A 23,521-nucleotide genomic window follows, 5' to 3' on the forward strand; every position below is an offset into this window, starting at 1 on the left:
CACAAAAACCTGCACATGGGTGTTTATAGTGGCTTTATTGATCATTGGCAAAACCTAGAAGCAACCAAGATGTCCTTCGGTAGGTAAATAGATAAATGATCTGTGGTCCATCCAGACAATGGAATATCATTCAGCGCTAAAAGCAAATGAGTTATCAAGATGTGAAAAGACAGAGCGGAGAATTACATGTGGATTACTAGGTAACAGAAGCAGCCTGAGACGGCTACATACTGTATAGTTCTGACTATATGACATTCTGGAAAAGGCACACTGTGGAGACAGTAAAATGGTCACAGGATACCTAGGAGAAGAAAGGGATGAATGGGCACAGAGGATATTTAGGGCAGTGAAAATACCCTGTATGATACCTTGATGGTTGATACATGTTATCAAACATTTGTCCAAACCCATGGAATGTAGAACACCAAGAGTGAGCCCTCATGTAAACTATGGACCAAGGTACCACTCGGGGTGGAGAAGTCAGTCATGGGAACAGTGGTGTTTGTGGGTGGGGGGCAAACATGTATGGCAAACCTTGTTCCTTCTCCTCAATTTGGCTGTGAGCCTAAAACTGCTCTAAAAAGTCTTTTTTAAAAAAAGAGTTTCACCAAAAAAAAAAAAAAGCTAAAAACAAAAAGAAATTAGGTACTATTGTAAACAGAAGTATGAAGACTGAGGAGTAAGTTCTGAATTTGGCAACAAAGGTCCTTAGATGACCTTGGCAGAAGCCATCTCGGTAGAAATCTGGTCACGGCAAGTTGAGAAGTGAGCAGGACATGAGGGAGTGTCAGTAAAAGCAAGGGCGACTCTTTCAAGTGGTCTGGCCATGAGGGGAAGGAGCGAGGCTGGGGTCCCATGGCTGTGGGGTCAGGAAGGTTTTGTTGTTGTTTTGTTTCAAAGATGAGAAAGGGTTGGAAAAAAATAGAAAATAGAACGATAGTAAGGCTAGACATTCCATATGGTAGGTAACTTGGAACAATTTCACTCTAAGAAAATAATGATTATGATCATTTAAAATAAAAATTTACCAAACTTTGACTATTGGCCAAGCTGGGGGGGGGGATAAATTAGGAGTTTGAGATTAATATATACATACTACTATATATAAAAATAGATAATCAACAAGGACCAGCTATACAGACTGGGAACTCTACTCAATTTCTGTAATAACCTATAAGGGAAAAGAATCTGAAAAAGAATGGATATATGTATGTGTGTAACTGAATCACTTTTCTGTACACCTGGGACTAACACAGCATTGTAAATCAACTATACTCTTAAAAAATTTTTTAATTTTTTAAAGCTTTTTTGCGGGGGGGGGGGCGCTTTTTAGGGCTGCACCTGCAGCATATGGAAGTTCCCAGACTGGGGGTCCAATCAGAGCTTCAGCTGCTGGTCTACACCAAGGCCACAGAAACACAGGATCTGAGCCACCCGTCTGTGACCTGCACCACAGCTCACGGCAACGCTGGATCCTTAACCAGGGATCGAACCCATGTCCTCATGAATACTAGCTGAGTTCGTTTCCACTGAGCCACAATGGGAACTCCCAACAAAATTTTTTTAATTTACCAAACTGCGACTATTGGCGAAGCTAGGTATTAGATGGGAAAAAATCAGTAATGCTTCTTTCTACCCCTGACCTTAGAGCTGCAGCTTGAATTCAGCTGGTCTCTATTACAACCATCCCCTTCATCTTCCAAGTACCTGAGAACCAGCTTAGAAAATGAGGAAGGCAGCCTCAGTCAGTAGTATAATGGGATTCTGGCATCTAAAGATGATCTTTGAGAATCCTTTCAGCTCAGAGACATGCTAATAACTTATTTCTATACTTTTTTACTAAAGTAAAGAGAAGCAATGAGGTCCTGCTGTATAGCACAGGGAACTACATCCAATCACTTGTGATAGAACATGATGGAAGATAATATGAGAAAGAGAATGTGTATGTGTGTGTGTATATATATAAATACACACACACATACAGCAGAAATCAAGAGAAAATTTTAAATCAACTATAATTTATAAATTTAAAAAAATTTTAATTTAAAAAAATAAAAAGAATCAAAGGCCTCCTGGGATCAGATGAAAAAACTAAAGCTGACATTTGCCATTCCACGTGTTAGAGTATGTTCCAAACTACACCACACCTGCCTACTTCCTCCCTCCCTTCCCTTGCTTTGCTTACAGTCGCTGGACCTGTTTGAGACATTATTGCAGAGTGGTGGGAGGTAAAAAATCGCTCCACCATCACAAGAATAGGAGGAGGAGTCATAGATATGTAAGAGCTCAAACAGAACCTGGAAAGATCGTCCCATGAAAGGTAGCCCAGGTATACACTTTACTCAGTTAATTAGAGTAAGGGCTTAACAAGCTAAGGGAAACATTTCCCTTTAAATCAACTGATAGGAGAACCCTAGTTCCCAAGGGTAGTTTAACAGCTCTTGAAGAGGTTGAGCACTCTTCATATCTGCAGATCAAGCCTTGGGCTGCTTGGGCAATAAAACCAGCCTCGGTCTCAGTCATTTGGGAACTGGAGCTGTCGGAATATAAAGGGAGATTTATACAGCCCCTGGTATTAACTTCATTTAGCTCTTGTCTGAAAACAGAGCAGGAGTTGAATGATTACAGTAGAGACAGGGACAAAAAGATATTAGCCAGTTCCCTGAAGAAATGGAGAAAATACCAATGGCTCCTTTTGAAGGAAAGGGAGAAACGCATGAGCCTGAATTTTTGTGACAAGGCAAAAATGTCTGTGCAGTGGGTAATTGGAGCTATCATCTCACAGAAGAGCTGAAAAGGACCCTTTTTGGCCAAAATTCTGAGCCAAAGAGATCAGAGGCCATTGTACTCAGGATTCTCATTATTCCACTTCTGTTGCAATGTTTGATTTCCAGGATGAAGAGCAAGTCACCGTTGAGGAGGATTCTCCAAGGAAGGAGGAAGAGGAGGAAGATCAAGAGATGCATCAAAAAGGGTACAGGTTTCAACTAGAGAAATCCACACCTACATCCAAAACAAAGTGGTTTTGCTGCTTTGTTTTGTTCTCATCTAATTTTTAACATTAATTGTGGTTTATCAGAGATAGTCACTACCAATCCCTGCTCCCCACTATGCATCCAACACCATTTTCAAAAAACATAATGGAGCTCTAGAATAATCTATGTGTGATTTCTTTCTTTCTTTCTTTCTTTCTTTTTCTTTCTTTCTTTCTTTCTTTCTTTCTTTCTTTCTTTCTTTCTTTCTTTCTTTCTTTCTTTCTTTCTTTCTTTCTTTCTTTCTTTTAGGACTGCACCCATGGCATATGGAGGTTCCCAGGCTAGGGGTCCAGTGGGAGCTATAGCTACCAGCCTACACCACAGCCACAGCAACAAGGGATCTGAGCCAAGTCTGCAAACTACACCACAGCTCCTGGCAATGTGGGACCCTAACCCACTGAGCGAGGCCAGGGATCGAACCCACTTCGTCACGGATACTAGTCAGGGTCCTTAACACTGAGCCACAAGGGGAACTCCTCAACGTGGTAAATTCAAACTGCTGATGTCCTGGGAACACAATATCTAGGATAATCTTCTAATTAAAGGTAAAAATTGCTGACTAATTGCAATCCAAACAGAAGTAGTTCATCTTCTCCATGTTCAATCAATAAGCAATTGATTCCTCAAAGCCCAAATCACTTTAAATCCCAAAAAATTTTCTCTTGCCTTGTTTTATCATGAAAATATTCCAAGTCCTTATCACCCATTAGCAGAAGAGACAAATTATTATTTTGGGGATCAGAAAAATGAAGCTCAGAAAAGTGATTTACCCAAGGTTAGTCAAGCTAGAGTGGGAAAAAGCTAATTGAAATTTCAGCTTCTGATTCCTAGTTCAAGATCGTTTGTTACTCTACCATAACACTAAAGTTTTGTAAATTTTCTCAATTCCTATTTAAATTTGATTTAAATTCAAATCTCTGAGGGACTTCGTTTTTTGTTTTGTGTGTTTGGGATTTTTTTTTTTTGTCTTTTTTTTTTAGGGCCACACTTGTGGCATATGGAGGTTCCCAGGCTAGGGGTCGAATTGGAGCTGTGTCTGTGACCTACACCACAGCTCATGGCAATGCTGGATCCTTAACCCACTGAGCAAGGCCAGGGATCAAACCCAAGTCCTCATGGATACTAGGCAAGTTCATTAACCACTGAACCACGACAGGAACGCCTGTTTTTATGTATCATAAAAAGACAACTCTGGGAGTTCTCGATCTGGTGCAGTGGGTTAGGATCCAGCATTGTCTGCAGTGGCTCGGAGTTGCTGCTGAGGAGCGGGTTCAATCCCCGGCCCAGGACAGTGCATTAAGGATCTGGCATTGCCACCGCTGTGGCATGTGGTTTCAACTGAGGCTCAGATTTGATCCCTGGCCTGGGAACTTCCATATGCCTCAGGTGCAGCCAAAAAAAAAAAGCTCAGGAGAATTAGGATTGAAAGCTCTTATCACATATATATAAAGAATATTTATCACCTGGAAACTGTAACTTAGTCTCATCCTTCATTTCACTTTATGAATCTCTGATGGAGGTGGGGGCAGCTGAGAGATTCTCTTGCTGGTGAGAGGTTTCTTCAGGTTTCATCAGCATTAATGAGATGGAAAACAACCACCAGGAGATTGAGAGTTGTCGAGCCTAGATAACCAAATGGCCAAAGCTTCTATTTCTAGCTTCTTCCTTTCGGGCAGCATCAGATTGCTCTAATAGTCTATACACAGTCCCTAAAATTAAAAATTCTGATGGGGAGTTCCCGTCGTGGCGCAGTGGTTAACAAATCCGACTAGGAACCATGAGGTTGCGGTTTCGGTCCCTGCCCTTGCTCAGTGGGTTAAGGATCCGGCATTGCCGTGAGCTGTGGTGTAGGTTGCAGACGAGGCTCAGATCCCGCGTTGCTGTGGCTCTGGTGTAGGCCAGTGGCTACAGCTCCTATTCGACCCCTAGCCTGGGAACCTCCATATGCCGTGGGAGCGGCCCAAAGAAATAGCAAAAAGACCAAAAAAAAAAAATTCTGATAGTAATTCCCATCTTGGTTCAGAAGAAATGAATCTGACTAGAGTCCATGAAGACGCAGGTTCAACCCCTGGCCTCCCTTAGGCTCCGGTGTGGCCGTGAGCCGTGGTGTAGGCTTGGATCCCACGTTGCTGTGGCCGTGGTGTAGGTCAGCGGCTGCAGCTCGGTTTCACCCTCTAGCCTGGGAACCTCCATATGCAGCAGGTGTGGCCCTAAGACAAAAATAAATAAATAAATACTTTAAAAAATCTGATAAATGCAGGAGTTCCCATTGTGGCGCAGTGGTTAATGAATCCGACTAGGAACCATGAGGTTGTGGGTTCGATCCCTGGCCTTGCTCAGTGGGTTAAGGATCTGGCATTGTCATGAGCTGTGGTGTAGGTCGCAGACATGGCTCGGATCCCAAGTTGCTGTGGCTGTGGCGTAGGCCGGTGGCTACAGCTCCGATTAGATCCATTGCCTGGGAACCTCCATATGCCATGGGAGCAGCCCTAGAAAACGCAAAAAAAAAAAGACAAAAAAATCTGATAAATGCAACCTAAAGTAGACATATGTGCCCTATTAAATGTGGCCCTCCAACACTCGTGCTTTATAACATTCTTTCCATGACCGAAGATATCGGTCAGCAGCCTTTCCTAAATTAGACCAGGAAAAATTGTCTTTACCATCCTTATATTCCCTCAATATGTGCCAGAACAGTGTTTCTAATTCTCATGACACATGTTCACACACACAAAAATTTGTGTGAAATAATGCCTGTCATCACTACGTATGATACATTCTGAGATGTCCTTTTCCTTTGTTTTCCATCTTTTTAGGGCTGTGCCCGTGGCATTTGGAGCTTCCCAGGGGTCAAATCAGAGTTGGAGCTGCCAGCCTACACCACGGCCACAGCAACTTGGGATCACCTCTGCAACCTACACCACAGCTCATGGCAACGCCCAATTCTTAACCCACTGAGCGAGGCCAGGGATCAAACCCAAGACCTCATGGTTCCTACTTGGGTTCTTAACCCACTGAGCCACAACAGAAACTCCAAGAAGGCTCTGTAGATGCAAAGGGCTTGAGCTGTGCCCTGAAACTTGAAGGGGGCTGAGACTTGGGTGCTTGGACATGACTGCTGGAGGGGAGGGAACTGGGGGTCTCCACCAAAAGGAGGGAGGCCCAGCTGCAGACTGAGTCTTTTGAGATCCTGGAGATAGGGAATCTTCTATTTGGAAGAAGTGGTTGTTTTAGAAATCCTGTCCAGTGGGCTGGAAGTGGTAGTGATTAAATGTACAAGTCAATACCTTCCAGGGGCCTCACATAGGAAAGAGGAGAGGCCTCCCCCTCTCCCAAAGAAGGCACATGGAGGACAGAGGCACGTGCCAGGAACCAGGTTTCAGAGCAAGCATGGAAGGGACCGGAAGTTCCCAAAGTAAAAACAGTCATGGGTTTGGCCCTGTGGGCTCTCCCGCCTCCCTCACTAGTGGACACCAACCATCCCTTCTCAGAAGAGATCAGATGCACATGTTCCTTGAACACCACATGCTGCCCTGTAACAAAGCTCTGGGCAGAAACAAAGACACCCACAACTCCAGAACCTCCTGAGGAAGCTATGTTACAACCTATTGGTGAATGGCCCTCAAAATCCCTGAAATCCAACTTTACATTTCAAGCACCCCATGACGTCTGTCAGCCTCCTGCTAAAGAGGAGGGTGACTGAGGACAGAGGGTCGCCTGTCTGCTCAAACTTTGGGAACCAGAAGGGATGAAGTTCCCTGAATTTTTATTTTTTTAAAAAGTCGACACCTTGGAGTTTCCATTTATGGCTCAACAGGTGAAGAACGCCACTAATATCCATGAGGATGTGGGTTCGATCCCCGGCCTCACTCGGTGGGTTAAGGATCTGGCATTGCCGTGAGCTGTGGTGTAGGTCGCAGACGCGGGTTGGATCTGGCATTGCTGTGGCTATGGCATAGGCCAGAGGCTATGGCTCTGATTCGACCCATAGCCTGGGAACTTTCATATGGCACAGACACAATCCTAAAAAGACAAAAATAAAAAAATAAAAGTTAATATTTATAAGAGAGCTTCCACTCTGGAGAGTGCTTAAAAGTCAATGGAAGGAGTTCCAATTGTGGCTCAGTGGGTTAAAACCTAACTAGTATCCAGGAGGATGCAGGTTCGATCCCTGGCCTTGCTCTGTGGATTAAAGGATACAACGGTGCCAAGAGCGGTGGTGTCGGTTGAAGACACAGCTCAGATTCCTTGCTATACCTTGCTTTGACTGTGGTATAGGCCGGCAGCTGCAGCTCTGATTGGGCCCCTAGCCTGGAAACTTCCATATGCTGTAGGTGCAGCCCTAAAAAGCAAGCAAAAAAAAAAAAAAAAAAAAAGAGGAAGCCCTCTTTGCCTAGTGACAAACACTCTCATCCGGTGACTCATACTCAGCTTTTGGTTAGTTATCCCTGTCCCCTGCTTTATTTCCAGGAGCACATTTCCTGCATCTCTGAAATTCCTCGGGACTTGGCACAGCCATTCAGCAAAGGGTGATCCAAGCACAGCATGGCTGACTTTCACCTAAAATGAAAAGAGTTTCTTATTCCTATTTTGTAGGACTCATATTTCATGCATTTGTATGTTGCCTTGATTTGCAAAGCCTTATCGAGTTTTAGCATGCCAGGTTATTCACGTTATGTGGTGCTTACTTTTGCCTGCCTTCTTGTTTTTGCGTTGCTGCAGGTGCCTGGAAAACAAGTGCGGCACAGTTTATGATTTTTACAGGGAACACAAAACAACTCTTCAGTATATCCTCAGGGGCATTTTACTAGCAGGTAAATAACAAAAGGGGATGTCTCTTTTCCTAGACCCCTCAACTATTAGCTTTCTGTAGAAGACAAATACATCTCCCTGTTTCTCTGGACTTCACCGAATCATCCAGAGAGGAGAGAATTGACTCAGAAAGCCCCTGGGTGGTGGGTCTCAGCTTGGGATGCCCATGTAGATAGTTTCCCTGTCCTGTGTATGCAGCCAGCAGCTGATTTTTAGCTCACCTGCTCTCACAGTCTTTGTTATTGTGGTATGAACTTGAGGGTGGCTAATGCAAATTCAGGTAACTGGAAAACATGGTGATAACCGCAAGGCAGAAACCTAATTGAAGGTTAGGTGATATGGATTCTTGGTATGGACACAACCTGAGGAGAAGCCTTGGGTCACATGGCCCCCTCCTCTTGCCTAAAAGCAGGACCACCTATCTCTACAGATGAGCAGGTGTTCTGTTTTGACTCCCTCCAAAGGAAAAGGTTCAGGGGCCCATTTCAAAGAACACTCCTGTCTATACAATGGGAACCTTCCCGCCCCAGTCCACAGACATTAATCTAAGACGGCTGCCTGCTGGGGGTCAGTGGTTTTTGGGTGCTCACAAAGTCAGAAGAGGGAGCAGCAGGGTTGTAAGCTTCCCCTGCACTGACCCAGAGAATATCTTGCAGACCATACTTAAAACCATGCGGCTACGCCCCTGTAGTACAAAGTGAGCAGATGGCGTGACTGTGTGCCCATGTGACTTTACTTATAGAATACAAATACAAATACACAAATACAGCTGCACTTGCTACCTACAAAAACAAGGCGTAGGCCAAATTTAACTTGCAGACAAAGCCATGTCCGCTGACCCTTGGTGGAAAACCTTGTTGTTCTTATCCTAGAATCTCCTCTTCCAAAGCCATCGCCTGGGTCACCTCCCCACCCCTTTCCTTTAGAGATTCTGTGGCACTAGATTGTGGTGGCACTCAGGGATTTTCCCACTCAAGCTTAGGTCAAACCTGAGCTGCAAACCAGGAGACGAGGTGTCTTTTTGCCAGTGGTTGTTTTAGTGCCTGACCTTTCTCTGATAAAAGTTCACCTGCTGAGTCTGAATATCAGAAAAAGTAGTATTCAGCAAGAGGTCCAGCGATCAAGCCACAAGACCCAAGAATTCAGAAGGTTCTCTAAGAAAAAAGACCTGCATTCATTTGGATTAGATTTTGATTGACAAGCTCAATGACTACTTAACAAATCCCTCAGCTCTCACAGTTATGGCAAAACAAACTTGCCAGGTCCTGTCAGCAATCAGCAGAAAAGGTGGTTTGCTCATTGGAAGTCTAATCTTTCAAGATTCATTTATGAAAGAGTAATTTCCTATGTCCTGTCCATCAATCCTGTCTCTTCTGGGTATAGCAGATGGCTTTCCTTTTTTGTTTTGTTTTTTTTGTTTTTTTGTTTTGGGCCACCCTGAGGCATATGGAGTTCCCAGGCCAGGGATCAGATCCGAGCCACAGTTGCCACTATGCTGCAGCTGCAGCAACGCCGGATCCTTAACCCACTGTGCTGGGCAGGGATCAAACCTATGTCCCAGTGCTCCCAGGTCGCCGGCCAATCCCATTGCGCCACAGTGGGAACGCCAGCAAATGGCTTTGTAAATTGAATGTTTAAAACATAATTTTTGGTGATTTTTTTCCCACTACCCTGAGAATGCTTCACATAGTTATTAAAGTGAATAATACAGAGAACCAAAAAAAAAGAAAAAAGACCTAGCACCCTGTCCTCTTAGCATCCTTGGTAGGACTGTTTAAAAAAAAAAAAAAAAATTTAAACCCCAATTATAGTCCTTGTAATCAGAGGCACCAATAGCTATATCAAGAGTACCCCTGCGTTCAATGGTTTTCTGATTGAGGCTGCCCTTGGCTGAGTCAGATGTGTGCTGAAGGCTGGTTTCCAGTTGATTTGGTGATTTTCACCGCCTGCATTTGCTTCTGAACAGGGTACCTGGCCCTGGTGATTGCAGCCTGCGTGCTGAACTTCCACAGAGCCCTTCCTCTTTTCGTGATCACAGTGGTCGTCATCTTCTTTGTGGTCTGGGATCGCTTCATGGCCAAATATGAGTCGCGGATCGATGAGTTCCTGTCTCCTGGCAGAAAGCTTCTGGACAGCCACTGGTTCTGGCTGAAGTGGTAAATGTAGTTGGTCCTCCTACTGCGGTTGAGAGGGATGTTAGTCTTTTCCAACACTGCTCCAAAAATGTGTTCTGAAATTGCTTCCTCATTTATGGGAAGCTAGAAACAACCTAGGGAATAATCTGTTTAAAAATGCTTTCATTTTAGAAGCAGGACATCAATGAGTCACATAAAGCAGTGACTCATTCAAGATGTGCTCAATTGTCCCTACAAACTGCCTTAATTTCAAGTGCCACGAAATATAAAATGTTGTCCAAAAGTTGGGATGGTTCTGACTAGGAGAGGTTGCTTTCTGCTTTGGGCACGAAGCTGGCCTCCCTGGGAGGCAGGGTCTGTGAATTAGCCGAGCCAGTTCCCTCTTAAAGGACCCCGTGTCCTACAGGTGACAACTCAGGGCTTTTCTTTCAGTCACTCTCTGTGGAACATCCCCTTTCCAGGTGGCCCCACACAGGCCCAGGACCCATTCTCCCCAGCATGGCCCACAGAGGGTCTACTAGGAAAGTGCACACATTCTCAGCCTAATAAACCAGGGTCGTGCAATCCCAGCAGAGCATCCTTTCTGGCTCTGCCATCTAATGAGTCAGCCCTGTCAAACCCACTGGGTTCCTCAGGGAGTCAGAACCCAGTCTGACTTAGCTCCCTGAGGCTTGGGTGAGGTTCCCCAATGCAGAGGTTCTTCATTGAAGGGAAGAAGGTGATGCTTCTTCCATCTCCCAAAACCGAGGAGAAGACTCTCCGCAGCTCCTGCCAAGCAATCCCCAGACTTCCTCTCTAAGCATCCTTTCTCCTCCCTGACCCCTTTACACATCCTTGAACCTGCAAAGGGTCCAAGAGATGTGGAGTGAGGGGACGCCTTGCTTCACTGTTTTGACTTTGATTTTATAGCAACAACCAGAGAGAGTCTGTTGCAATTTCTCAAAGCATAATTTCCTGGTGCCAGGGTATGTTACTCAATGTTTTTGTTTGTTTGTTTTTGGTTAGTTGAAGCCTGATGAAGGTTTTCAAGTTAGCATAACAAATGATGTCAAAGCCTCCTTTCTGGTTCTCTTAGGGTGACGTGGGGCTCCCTGATCCTGGGAGTTATTTTGTGGCTGATCTTCGACACCGCCAAACTGGGCCAACAGCAGCTCGTGTCCTTCGGTGGACTCATAATGTACATCAGCCTGACATTTCTGTTTTCCAAGCACCCAACCAAAGTAAGTATGAGAGTGAACCTCTTTCATTTTTTTCCCTTCATGTGTAAATTGCTCAAAATAAGGTGTCTGAGAGAATCAAACTGTTATGTAATATTTTTCTTATCTTGCTATGATATTTTAAGTGGCTCAGGTGCCATTCTTCCTGGACATTAATCGTACTGTTATGCTCTCAGTTTTCATCCTCAGTAATTTTCCAGTTGCTCAACCAGTGAGATGTTCTCTCCTGTCAAGTCCAATTTCTACTTAAGTACCCCACCTTCCTCCACCAAACACACATACAAAGAAAACTCATCCATTTGGATCCAGATTTCCCCAGACCAGTATAGAATTTAGTACTCTACCATTGGATTCTGCAGTTTATCAATTTTCTATTGGCCATTGAGGTTATTTTATACCCCCCCAAAAAAATTATCCTTAAGCAGTTTTGTTCACATTGAATTCAGTTCTCATCCCTGTTCTGTCAGCCTGTGACCTATTCAGTGAGCAAGAATTCTGAGCTGGTGAAGCTTTCACAGGTGACTCATAAAGGCGAACTCTGGAAGACTTTACTGGCTGGAAGGCTGACCCTAGAAAGAGCATTAATCAAAGACCCAAACTACCTACTATGATGTAAATTCTTTGCCCCATTCTGGTGAACAACTCCACTGTTTTCCGTGCCTCCAATCTCATGATTCTTTGCAAACCACTCATCTTGGCACCAAAAATGAGAGCCTTTGATCGTCCATTACTGCCGGCCTCTCTGGGTCTGCATTAGAGTTCATCGGTTCCTTTTACAGAGAAATGATAGCCCCCTCAGCAGAGTGAGGTTTCATTTAATTCTCTTACACATTGTCAGATCAACAAACCTTGGGCACACAGAGAAGTCCTATTCGGCCTATCTATTTTCTAGTCAGGGACATCATTATATGTAAATAATATTTACAGCATGACTGAAAAGGCCAGATCCTTCCTCTTTTAATAGCCCTTCTAAGACTCCTCTTTGTGTCTAAGTGATTTTATCCTGACAAAATGGTTACATAGGCTCCTGGGACTGGATACTTAAAACTCAGGTTTCAGAAGACAGGATACAAGCCTGAGATCTTAGAGACGATTCTATAGAGAACAGGGATTCTCTGCTCACAACTATTTTGGCCTCTGAAAGAAGGTGGATCACGGGCCACATTTGAAAACCTTCCAAGGAAATAGTGATCCTCTGGGCATTGACGCTAAGTTCAGCACTTGTTTTCTAATGGATATATCTCTTCATCTTTCTATACAGGTTTCCTGGAGACCTGTCTTTTGGGGAATTGGGTTACAGTTTCTTCTTGGGCTTTTGATACTAAGGACTAAACCTGGATTCATAGCTTTTGATTGGTTGGGCAAACAAGTTCAGGTAAGTTTGGTTCAAAAGCATAAGGATCTGGCATTGCCGTGAGCTGTGGTATAGGTCACAGACGCGGCTCGGATCTGGCATTGCTGTGGCTCTGGCATAGCTGGCAGCAACAGCTCTGATTAGATCCCTTGCCTGGGAACCTCCATATGCTGCAGGTGCAGCCCTAAAAAGACAAAAGACGAAAGAAAAAAAAAACCTTGTTCTTATAGTACCTTGGGTCTTTTTTTTTTTTTTTTTTTTTTTTTGACATTTGAATATAAGCCTCAAGACATGTCAGGAATAGATTTGAATGCTTTTGTTGACCAAAAATTTAATCCCATAGCATGAGTTAGACAAATAATTTTGTTTCTGTAGAAGATGTTAATCTGCCTTGTTTATTAATATTCTAGTGGTCCCTTACCCCTACCATCCTCTATATCACTCCTCTAGTCCATTTGACCCCTTCATCCTGCCCCAGGGATGTCACTCCTCTAAGATCATCCCCAAACAGAGAAACAGGCGTATTTGCATCCAGTAGTAACCGATGCCACCCATGAACTGTCTACAGCTTCTGGAGCAAATTACCACAGGCAGCTTATTTCTTAGCACCCTAGGGTCAGATTGGATAGCAAAAATGCCAGGAAATCTGTATGCAGTTACAGTTCTAAAATACACTTGCATGCCATCCACTGGAGGGGGGAAGTTGAGAGAATTAACTCTCTAAATCCCTCCCACAAGTTTGCTGGATGCCCACCCTCTGCAGAGCCTGGGAGCTCCTGTGGATGACAACCACCGCTTTCATGTTTGTAATGTTCTGTCTGCTCTTTTCCTTTCTTTCACTCAGACGTTCTTGGAGTACACCGATGCTGGCGCTTTGTTTGTCTTCGGCGAGAAATATACAGACCATTTTTTTGCATTTAAGGTAAAGCCAAGTCCTTTTTTTCCTATGTAGGCACTTCCTTTTCAGTAACTTCTCTGTCTTTGAAGATGTTCAGATAGAACCTAACTGACCAGAAAACCAGGCATATGCCTGCCAGGCATGTTCTAGCGACATAGCCCATCACTCTCTCTCCCCCTTTACAATTTATCCAAAGTCAATGGACTGAAAATAATTTATCTTCTTATCCTAATACAGGGAAACATCTAGAAGAAGTAAGACATATTGAAGCACAGGCACTTAGAGATATTACAGGTTTGGTTCCAGACGACCACAATAAAGTGAATATCATAATTAAGCAAGTCACAGACATTTTTTAAAAAGCACTTATAAAAGTTAGATTTACACTCTGCTCTAGGCTGTTGTGTGCAATAGCACTATGTCTAAAAAAGTACATTCCTTAAGTTACAAAAAACTTTATTGCTAAAAACAAAGTCAAAACAATTAGAATAGTAATGTCAAAAATCACTGATCCCCATTGCAAATATAATAATAATGAAAAAGTCTTGAAATATTGTGAGAATTACCAAAATGTGACCGAGAGACACAAAGTGAACACATGCTGTTGGAAAAAAATGGTGCCGATAGGGTTGCTCAATGAAGGGCTGCCACAATCCTTTAATTTGTGAAAAAAAAAAAAAAAAAAAAAAAAGAAAAAAAAAAAAAAGAAAAAAACACAGCATCCAAGAAGCACAATAAAGCAAAGTACAGCAAACCAAGGGTTGCCTTTACTTTTGGAGGTCTTGTAGCATTTGCTGAGATACTTAGGAAAGATCACATAGGGTAACAGTATTTGAGATTTCAGGGAAAAGAACAGTAGGTACCTGGCAATGAATAGACATATGACCACAAACATCTTGCCAGTCCAGGCTCATGGCAGCTCTGCACTCAGGAAACTCTGTGATCCCAGGCAAACCGGGACAGCTGGTCACCCACAACAAGCTCTGTTCTTCTAGAGCCATCCTCTGCTAAACCTTTGCCCTCCTTCCTTCTACCCAGCCTTCATCTAGGCAGGCTTGCAGGCCGGGCCTTCTCCCAACCAAAGGAGGGATGTTATTTTACAGGGGAAAGGCCACTTGGCAACTTGGCCACATGCCCAGGCCTAATTCATCTGCTCCAGGCCTCCCGCAGCCCCAGGAAGTTCACCTTCCTCTGGAAGTCCCTACAACAACTTGTCAATGATTTAGAAAATTGCTTTTGGCTTTTTCCTCTGATTTCTTTTTTGTGATGCATTATTGTTCTTTCCCTTGTCAACTGTTTTCTCACTCAGGGACTCCAAATTTACCTCCCAATTATCTCAGCACCAGTTAGGCCAACTGCCACACTGAAGCTTTTTTTAAAAAAAAAAAAAAAAAAACTGCTGATTTAACTTTGGTGCTGACATAACTAAGCCATCTCTGAAAGGTCAAGTGTTTACAAACTGAGATAGGAATATGCTCTTAAAGGAACTGAACCCAGAATTGGAAAAATTAGAATCACAAAGGAGGAGGAACTTGCTGCCCAGACTGCACCAGTGTCATCACCCCCCCCCCCCCCCCCGCCCCTGCTCCAGTATCCCCCTCCTTCCCACAAGTCAGTGGCCTCCATTCTTTCTGCACAAAGCAGATCTCCCATGGGAACACTGTCAAGATGAGCTCCTTTAGCTCCCTGAAGCTTTCAGCAAGGCTGTGCCTGCCCATTAAAGCCAATAAAAGCCCATAAGTGAGCCGGCTCTGAATAATGGCATAAAAAAGTCTTTTAATATATATTATTAATAGACTTTTCTAAATTAGATCCTGCACAAATTGTCCTCCATCATTCTGTGTCTGGTGACAGCTTGTCCCTGGCCATTTAGCTAGGAACAGAGAGGGCAGGGAACAATGGGAAGGGATGGGGAAGGACCCTGTGTACCTAGTACACAGGTGGCATTGAAAGTACCCCAAAGTTCATCAGGAAGATAGGATCCAGAAAGACAGCCTTTGTTAACACAGAAGTAATCTGGTTTCTAAAGTTTAATCTTTATCTAGTGATTCAAAAATCTACAAGTAAAAATACCTATTATTCTCAAAGCTAGATGTATAAACACTTGCTCTATAGGAGGCACTGTTTAAGCACCTACTGGGTAGCAACTATGAATAAGGATCTGAGGTTGCTCACACTCAATCTTGACCGAGGTTTCTCTGCTAGTAAGTAGTAAAGCTCATGTCTGTTTCATATCAGGACAAGAATATCTGCCAGTGGCCTTCGGTTTCTTGATCTAATTATTACAAATTCTCTCCCAAACCTCGTTCCTTCTCTTAGAAACTAAAATAAGAAAAACTTATCATAGCGGGATTTTTTTTTTAAAGTTGTTTCCTATGAAATATACTCAAGTTTATCCAGAACAAATTAGAATAAGAGACTGTAGGTGGGGAAGTTGCCTGATAAAAGTGTTGTTTACTTCAAGAGGAATGTCCAGTGTTTTTATGACACTTTGGGTGGTGGGGGGAGAGGCAGAAAGAGAGATCTGAAACCTACTAATAGTGCTAGGGCCAAGGTTAACAACCCACAATCCCTCTTGTCCTCCTGCCCTCCTCCAGGTCCTGCCAATCGTGGTTTTCTTCAGCACTGTGATGTCCATGCTGTACTACCTCGGATTGATGCAGTGGGTCGTTAGAAAGGTACCAGGACTGGAAGGGCTTGAGTGACAGGGGTAGAATTGATTATTTCAGAGAGAGTCTTTTTATTTTTTCCTTGCCGTGCCTGCAGCATGTGGAAGTTCTCAGGCCAGGGAATCAAACCTGAGCCACAGCCATGACAATGCCAAATCCGTAACCCTAGTCTACCAGTGAACTCCTATTTCAGGAACAAAGTCTTGAATACCTTTTTTTGGAGGGTGGGGGGAGCACACCTGCAGCATATGGAAGTTCCCAGGCTACGGGTCAAATCGGAGCTGCAGCTGCCAGCCTACACCACAGCCACAGCAACACAGAATCTGAGCCATGTCTGCAACCTACACTGTAGTTTATGGCAACACCAGATCCTTTAACCCACTAAGCAAGGTCAGAGATTGAACCTGCATCCTCATGGATACTAGTCAGATTCTTAACCCACTGAGTCACAATGGGAACTCCTTAAATGCGTTTTATCCACGTTTTTCCAAAGTGCCTTTCTCTTTGTACCAAGATCCATCACCACTCCAAGTTTTTAGATTCAACCCCAAAATCCTATGTGGGTCCACAGAGGGAATTTTATCCCAGGGACTTCTAATAGGACTTTCATGGGTATCTTCACGAAACCTTAGCAGTTAATTCTATAGCCAAAGAACTGACTCCAATCAGTAGGGACCCAACTGGCCTTTAATCTCAGCTATCTGCCCCCTCCCTTAACACAGAGTCACAGCTTATCTTCATGAGATAATAACAAAAGTGGACATTCCTGGTCTAGGAGTTGCTAGAGAATCAATGCAAGAAGAGGAAGTTGCTCTTCTCTCCTAAGGGAACTTTATAAGCACACAATTTTTTTTAGCTCTTTTCTCTTCTTTTTAGGGCTGCACCTGAGGCATATGGAAGTTCACAGGCTAGGGGTTGAATCAGAGCTGCAGCTGCCAGCCTACATCACAGCTCATGGCAACACTGGATCCTTGACCCATTGCACAGGGCCAGGACTCCAACCTGCATCTTCATGGTTACCAGTCAGGTTCATAACCCACTGAGCCGCAATGGGAATTCCCATAGATCTGAAAAGTTCATCTTAGTCCTGCTGCTCCAGCAACGATTAGTCCTACACTCATGTTAGATCACAAAACTCAGAAATTTGTAAGCTAGTTTGAAGGTACACAAGAGCAAGTGCCTGCAGGGCTTGGACATAGCCACAGCCCTCGTTTGAACCCTATAAGTAAATTAAATGGAGGGAAAGGGGAAGAGAGAGCCAGAATAGCAGCAGCAGTAAAAGTTTCAGCAAGAGCACGAAGGCCCACAGTTTTCTAATCTAAACATTCAGCATTCCTGTGCTGACACCAAAGCAGGAAGGAAGGAGAGAGGATACAACAGCAAGTTCCCGTTCTGAGGTGGGTACCACAGTCTCTGGTTGGATGGCTAACTATAAAAGTGGAACCGTAAACCATGTGCTTTTGAGAGTTAAGTGGAAAAGGCCAAACCTCAACTACATCCCATTAATTATTGGCTGAGCTATTTTTAACAACACAACAAAACTGTTCTGTGTCTCGGTTTCCTCTTCTATAAAATGGGCCTAATTATAGGAACTCCTTCAAAGGGTTATTGCGAGGAATAAATGCATTACTTGGAACAAGCGCTTAAAAAAGTGCTTGGAATGCACTGAAGGCTGCATGACTATTAGCAATTATTCTAACTTATTACTTGCATACAATAGACATTCAATAGACATTACTTGTATGAAACTGACATCTCAATAGACATTCATCACATAGTATTCAAAGTATATACAATGCCTCAGACTTACCACTCAAATAGGAGGATTTGATTGGCCTGCTCTATGGACTATATAAGGTATACTCAAATTTAGTACCATTGTTGAAGGTCTTAAGATTTTATCCCTACTCTGAAGTTCTTTGTACACAAAGAATTCTTCACTGACCTTGTCCCTTTTTGCCTTTTAGGTGGGATGGGTAATGCTAGTGACTATGGGAACATCTCCTATTGAATCTGTAGTTGCTTCTGGCAATATATTTATTGGACAGGTAAGTTGTAATATCAAAAAACAAAACACTTGCTAAAATGAAAAATGAATACACTTTCCAGAAAAAGGAATAAAACAATATAACGGTGTTCTTTCTCTCTCTCTCTTTTTTTTGGGGGGGGGAGTTGTTTTTTTGGCTGAGCCATTTTGGGGGCAGGGGGCGGGGTGTTGCACCTGTGGCATGCAGAAGTTCAAACCTGCACTACAGCTGCAACTAGAGCCACTGCAGTGACAGTGCCAGATCTTCAACCTGCTGAGCCACAAGGGAACTCTGGTGTTATTTCTTTAAGTGTAGGGAGGGAAGTGTGTCAAAATAAAGAACCCTCAATATTGACAATGTCCAGATTCCAAGGAAAGATAAAGAGCCCTCCAAGAGTCTCTGCATTGGTGTGGAATTTGGGTTCTTGAAAGTTTATGGAAAGGAAGAAAGATTTAATCATTTTATCAAAGCTTAGGGCTTCTCATGTATAGATTCTTAACAAGTCTTTTCTGAATTAACTGAATTGTTGAGGTTTCTGGCCCAACAGCTCATCCACTCAAATGGACTTCATCGTTTGGCTCTTCCATCATCTTGAAGAGGAACAAATTATTTTATTTAATTCCTAGAACAATGGTATCCCATTCTATTTTACAGATTTGGAAACACTGGCACAAGGATGTTAAACAGATTTCTCTTAACACTAATAAGCTGTTTGGTGATGGAGTGGGAATTAAATCCCAGAAATTCTGCTCCAGAGCTTCACATTCCTTTTTTTTTTCTTTCATTTTCTTTCTTTCTTTTTTTTTTTTTCTTTTCCTTTTATGGCTGCACCTGAGGCATATGGAAGTTCCGAGGCTAGGGGTCAAATTGGAGCAGCAGCTGCCTGCCTACGCCACAGCCAGAGCAACGCCGGCTCTGAGCCATGTCTGCAACCATGGCCGAAGCTTGCAGCAACAGTGGATCCTTAACCCACTGTGTGAGGCCAGGGATCAAACCTGCATTCTCAGCCTGCTGAGCCAGGACAGGAACTCCGTTCACCATTTATCCTGAAGTTGCAAACATGTAACAGGCAGCCTCGCATCCTGTAGTCTAATGCTGTGGCAATGAAAGTGACTAAGAAGGGTCTACTAACAGCCTTGCCACCCTATTAATACTTAAGCTCATTTTCAACATGTCTGAACTGGCCAACAGAGTCTTTGCTGAGCCTGAATAAAAATGATAACAAACAGAAGCATTTTCACCTTCCTTATCCATAAGACAGATTAAAATGCTCTTTTGCCTGAGGTCCATTTAAGCAAGGAAATATGTTGCCAAGGGGTATCCCTCAAAACGGCAGCTTTCCTAAAGGGGCGGATAAGTAAGAAATGGTAATCATCCTCTCGCTCAGGATACACAGCTTCAGGCAGAATGGGATCACGCACCAAAGAAACCTAGTGTGAAGCCTCGCTAGCATGGCTGCTCGAGGAAATTGCAGCAAAAATCAAGTCATCCAGAACAACACATGGCTCCAATCCTTAGGCTCACAATTGCTCCAGGCACTGAACCTTCCAGCTTTCTAGCCTGGAACAGAGTCTTTAGAATGAGGCCCACACTTCTTTCCCTAGGAGTTGACTATAATTATCATAATTATAGTCAACATAAAATCTCTCAGGACTAATTAGGGCACCATCTTGAGTTGATTACTCCTACCTGCAGGGCAAGAGGGCTCATGTACTGAGTTTCTCTTTAGTCCATAAATTGACGCGCCACACAGTCAATCTTATAGAACAATTAGAAATAATGAGGGGAAAATTGTAAAATTGCACACATGCTTCTGTGGTGCTCAATTTGATCCTTAATATGCTAAAAGTACAGCTATTATTTATGGAGAGCCCCATGCTACAGGCCGCCTGCCCTCCATAATGGGACTCAAGCCTTTACAACTGCACTCTAATCGATTCTTTTCCACCCAAGAGGAAGGGGGGAGGGTCTGATTCTCAATTAGGAAAGGGCCTATAGGCACCTGTCCTTGTTATTGCTGATATTTTTTCATAATGGTATCTCTGTTTCCCTATGGCGTCAGACCCCTATGTTTTGGGGTCTGTTGAGATGAAGCTGGAAGATGGGCAGTCACCAAAGGCTAGAGAATCACTTCCCAAGCCCAGGCCAAAGGGAAGAGTTTCTTGGCCAATGGAGTTCCAACCTTAGAAAAGAGTTCCATGCCATCACAGTCCAATCCCAGGCTAGCTGGGGGCCTTAAGTGAATTGGCCTTGCAGATTTTATGTATGACTCTATATGTGCACCGCTCTAGAGTCCAAATGACCCAGACATCGATGGTGTAGGTTCTCAAACATGAACACATTGGAACTACCCAGAAGTTGTGTTAAAACACCACTGCTGGGAGTTCTCATTGTGGCTCAGCAGTAACTAATCCTACTAATATCCATGAGAATGTGGGTTTGATCCCTGGTCCTGCTCAGTGGGTTAAGGATCTGGTGTTGCTATAAGCTGTGGTATAGGTCATAGATGAGGCTGGGACCCCATGCCACTGTGGCTGTGGTGTAGGCCAGCAGCTATAGCTGCAATTCAACCCCTACCCTGGGAACTTCCATATGCCACGGGTGCAGACCTAAAAAGAAAAAAAAAAATCACCACTGCTGTACCCAGTCCCACAGTTTCTGATTCAATAGTTTTGCTTTTGCATATCTAACAGGTTCTCAGGTCATTCTCATGAAGCTGTTCTGAGTTCCACTTTTAGAAATACTATTGTAGTAGAGAATGGAATTTTGAGTATATTCCCTAAGTGAACATTTAATCTATTTAATCTGGCCACTTTTTGATTCCAGACAGAGTCTCCACTGCTGGTCCGACCATATTTACCCTATGTCACCAGGTCTGAACTCCACGCAATCATGACTACTGGGTTCGCTACCATTGCCGGAAGCGTCTTAGGTGCATACATTTCTTTTGGGGTAAGAATGTTTTGAGATTAATTTATGGAAAAATGCAACCTCTTTTTTCTATGTTATTGTTATTTCTATTCCTTCCTTTACTATTGCTGCCAGATAAGGAGGCCAAAAAAGTGTCCTTTCTGCTGTATAATTGGCCACAGTTCCTTTAGCATTTGAAAGGAGTGACCCTAGGGAGATTTGGTTCTTCATTTTCATATCCCTGTCACCTAAATGTGAACTATATCCCATGACAGCAGAATGAAATCAATTATGAGGTTACTTTGGCTGAAATTTTAAATATGTTAAAAACGTAACTATTACCAGCACTAATAAAGGTGATTTAAGCCAGGGGTCAGCAAACTATGGCCTATGGGCCAAATCTGGGATCACTCCCCTTTTTTTGTAACTGAAGTTTTATTGGAAACCAGCTTTTTCTATCCATTTTTTTTTTTTTTGTCTTTTTGCCATTTCTTGGGCCACTCCCATGGCATATGGAGGTTCCAGGCTAGGGGTCTAATCGGAGCTGTAGCCGCCGGCCTTCACCAGAACCACAGCAACATGGTATCTGAGCCGTGTCTGCAACCTATGCCAGATCCTTAACCCACTGAGCAAGGCCAGGAATCGAACCCGCAACCTCATGGTTCCTAGTTGGATTCGTTAACCACTACGCCACCACGGGAACTCCTTTCTATCCATTTCTATACAGCAGCTTTCATGAAACAGAGTTAAAAAGTTGTGGCCCTGGAGTTCCCGTGGTGGCGCAGTGGTTAACAATCCGACTAGGAACCATGAGGTTGCAGGTTCAATCCCTGCCCTTACTCAGTGGGTTGGGGATCCGGCGTTGCCGTGAGCTGTGGTGTAAGTCACAGACATGGCTCAGATCCCACGTTGCTGTGGCTCTGGTATAGACCGGTGGCTACAGCTCCGATTGGACCCCTAGCCTGGGAACCTCCATATGCCACAGGAGCGGCTCAAGAAAAGGCAAAAAGACAAAAAAAAAAAGTTGTGGCCCAAAAAGCCAAGAATATTTACTCTCAAGCCCTTTATAGAAAAGGTTTTCTTACCCCTGGCTTGGAGCAATAGTTTGCAAACCTTATTACATATTAGGACCACCTGAGAGCTTTTTTTGCCTTTTAGGACCACACCTGTGGCATATGGAGGTTCCTAGGCTAGGAGTGGAATCAGAGCTGCAGCTGCCGGCCACAGCCACAGCAATTGCAGGATCCAAGTCAAGTCTTCAACCTACACCACAGCTCACAACAACGCCTGATACTTAACCCACTGAGCAAGGCCAGGGATCAAACCTTCATCCTCTTGGATACTAGTCAGGTTCTTAACTGAGCCAGAGTGGGAACTGACGTGATCTTCCTTCAAAATTCCTACAACACAAGATTCGTTCTCTTCCACTAATGCTCAGATTTGGGTTTTGTGCTTCTCCCCAGCATGTGGTCACCTCTCACAATGCCCTCCCTTCCCTCCAGGTGATACCTGGGTATGGCTCATTGAGCTCCAAAGAAACACTGACTTCTGGCATAGAATCAATGCTGGTCCCTCACCTCCCTTGTAAGGCATTAAGGCCATTCATTCTGAGCACAAAGAAAAGCTAAATCTAAGTTGGCCTTTTTTTCTCCTGAAATCACAGATTTCATCCTCTCACTTGATAACTTCTTCAGTTATGGCAGCACCTGTAGCACTGGCTATTTCTAAACTTTTTTGGCCTGAGACAGAAAAACCTAAAATAACCCTCAAGAATGCCATGAAAATGGAAAATGGGTAAGTGGAACACGTTCACCTAGTTAATTAATGACTGTACAAGCAGGAGGTTGGGGGTGGAGGAGGTTGTTCCAGTCCAAATCCAAATTACAGAAAAAAATCGATAATCAGAGAACACAGTGAATTAAAGTGAATCTAATTTCCTAGGACTATTTAGACATCACCCAAAATATCTTGTTTCAACACTTGAGGAAAATCTTTCTAAATACCTGAATATCAGCACCTTTCCTGGCCTGTTCAGTATAGATATTTCATTTAATTAAGTTATTTTTTTAGATTGAAGTATAGTTGATTTGCAATATGATATTAGTTTCAGGTATACAGTTATTTAATTTTAAATATAGCATAGGGTTCATTGAGTCATGATTTAAGACAGCTGGAAAGCCATTAGATCATCATTTCTGGAAGTTTCTTATATAACAAGGAATTTAAGGTGTGATAATAGGTATTTCTAACCCCTCTTGGGTTCATTTACTTTTTGCCCTGTTCAAAAGAAAGAGAAAAGGGTAAGAAAAAACTAAGGGATTTATTTATTTATTTATTTATTTATTTTGCCTTTTCTAGGGCCGCTCCCGCGGCATATGGAGGTTCCCAGGCTAGGGGTTGAATCAGAGCTGTAGCCACCGGCCTACGCCAGAGCCACAGCAACGTGGGATCTGAGCCGCGTCTG

At 43.5% G+C, this 23,521-nt stretch overlaps 1 protein-coding gene across 1 annotated transcript in view; it reads left to right on the plus strand.

Annotated features, from left to right (window-relative positions):
• The window catches only part of SLC28A3 (solute carrier family 28 member 3), a 62,329-nt gene that overhangs the window by 28,626 nt on the left and 10,182 nt on the right, over positions 1-23,521 (plus strand). The window contains exons 4-13 of the mRNA XM_047755338.1: positions 2,895-2,974; positions 7,758-7,849; positions 9,814-10,003; positions 11,058-11,202; positions 12,461-12,574; positions 13,398-13,475; positions 16,049-16,129; positions 18,088-18,168; positions 20,974-21,099; positions 22,721-22,851. Of these exons, the coding sequence (XP_047611294.1) occupies positions 2,895-2,974; positions 7,758-7,849; positions 9,814-10,003; positions 11,058-11,202; positions 12,461-12,574; positions 13,398-13,475; positions 16,049-16,129; positions 18,088-18,168; positions 20,974-21,099; positions 22,721-22,851 (1,118 nt within the window). The remainder of the gene's footprint in view (positions 1-2,894; positions 2,975-7,757; positions 7,850-9,813; positions 10,004-11,057; positions 11,203-12,460; positions 12,575-13,397; positions 13,476-16,048; positions 16,130-18,087; positions 18,169-20,973; positions 21,100-22,720; positions 22,852-23,521) is intronic.

The sequence above is a fragment of the Phacochoerus africanus genome, chromosome 12 (genome assembly GCF_016906955.1).
Source record: "Phacochoerus africanus isolate WHEZ1 chromosome 12, ROS_Pafr_v1, whole genome shotgun sequence".
NCBI lineage: Eukaryota > Metazoa > Chordata > Mammalia > Artiodactyla > Suidae > Phacochoerus > Phacochoerus africanus.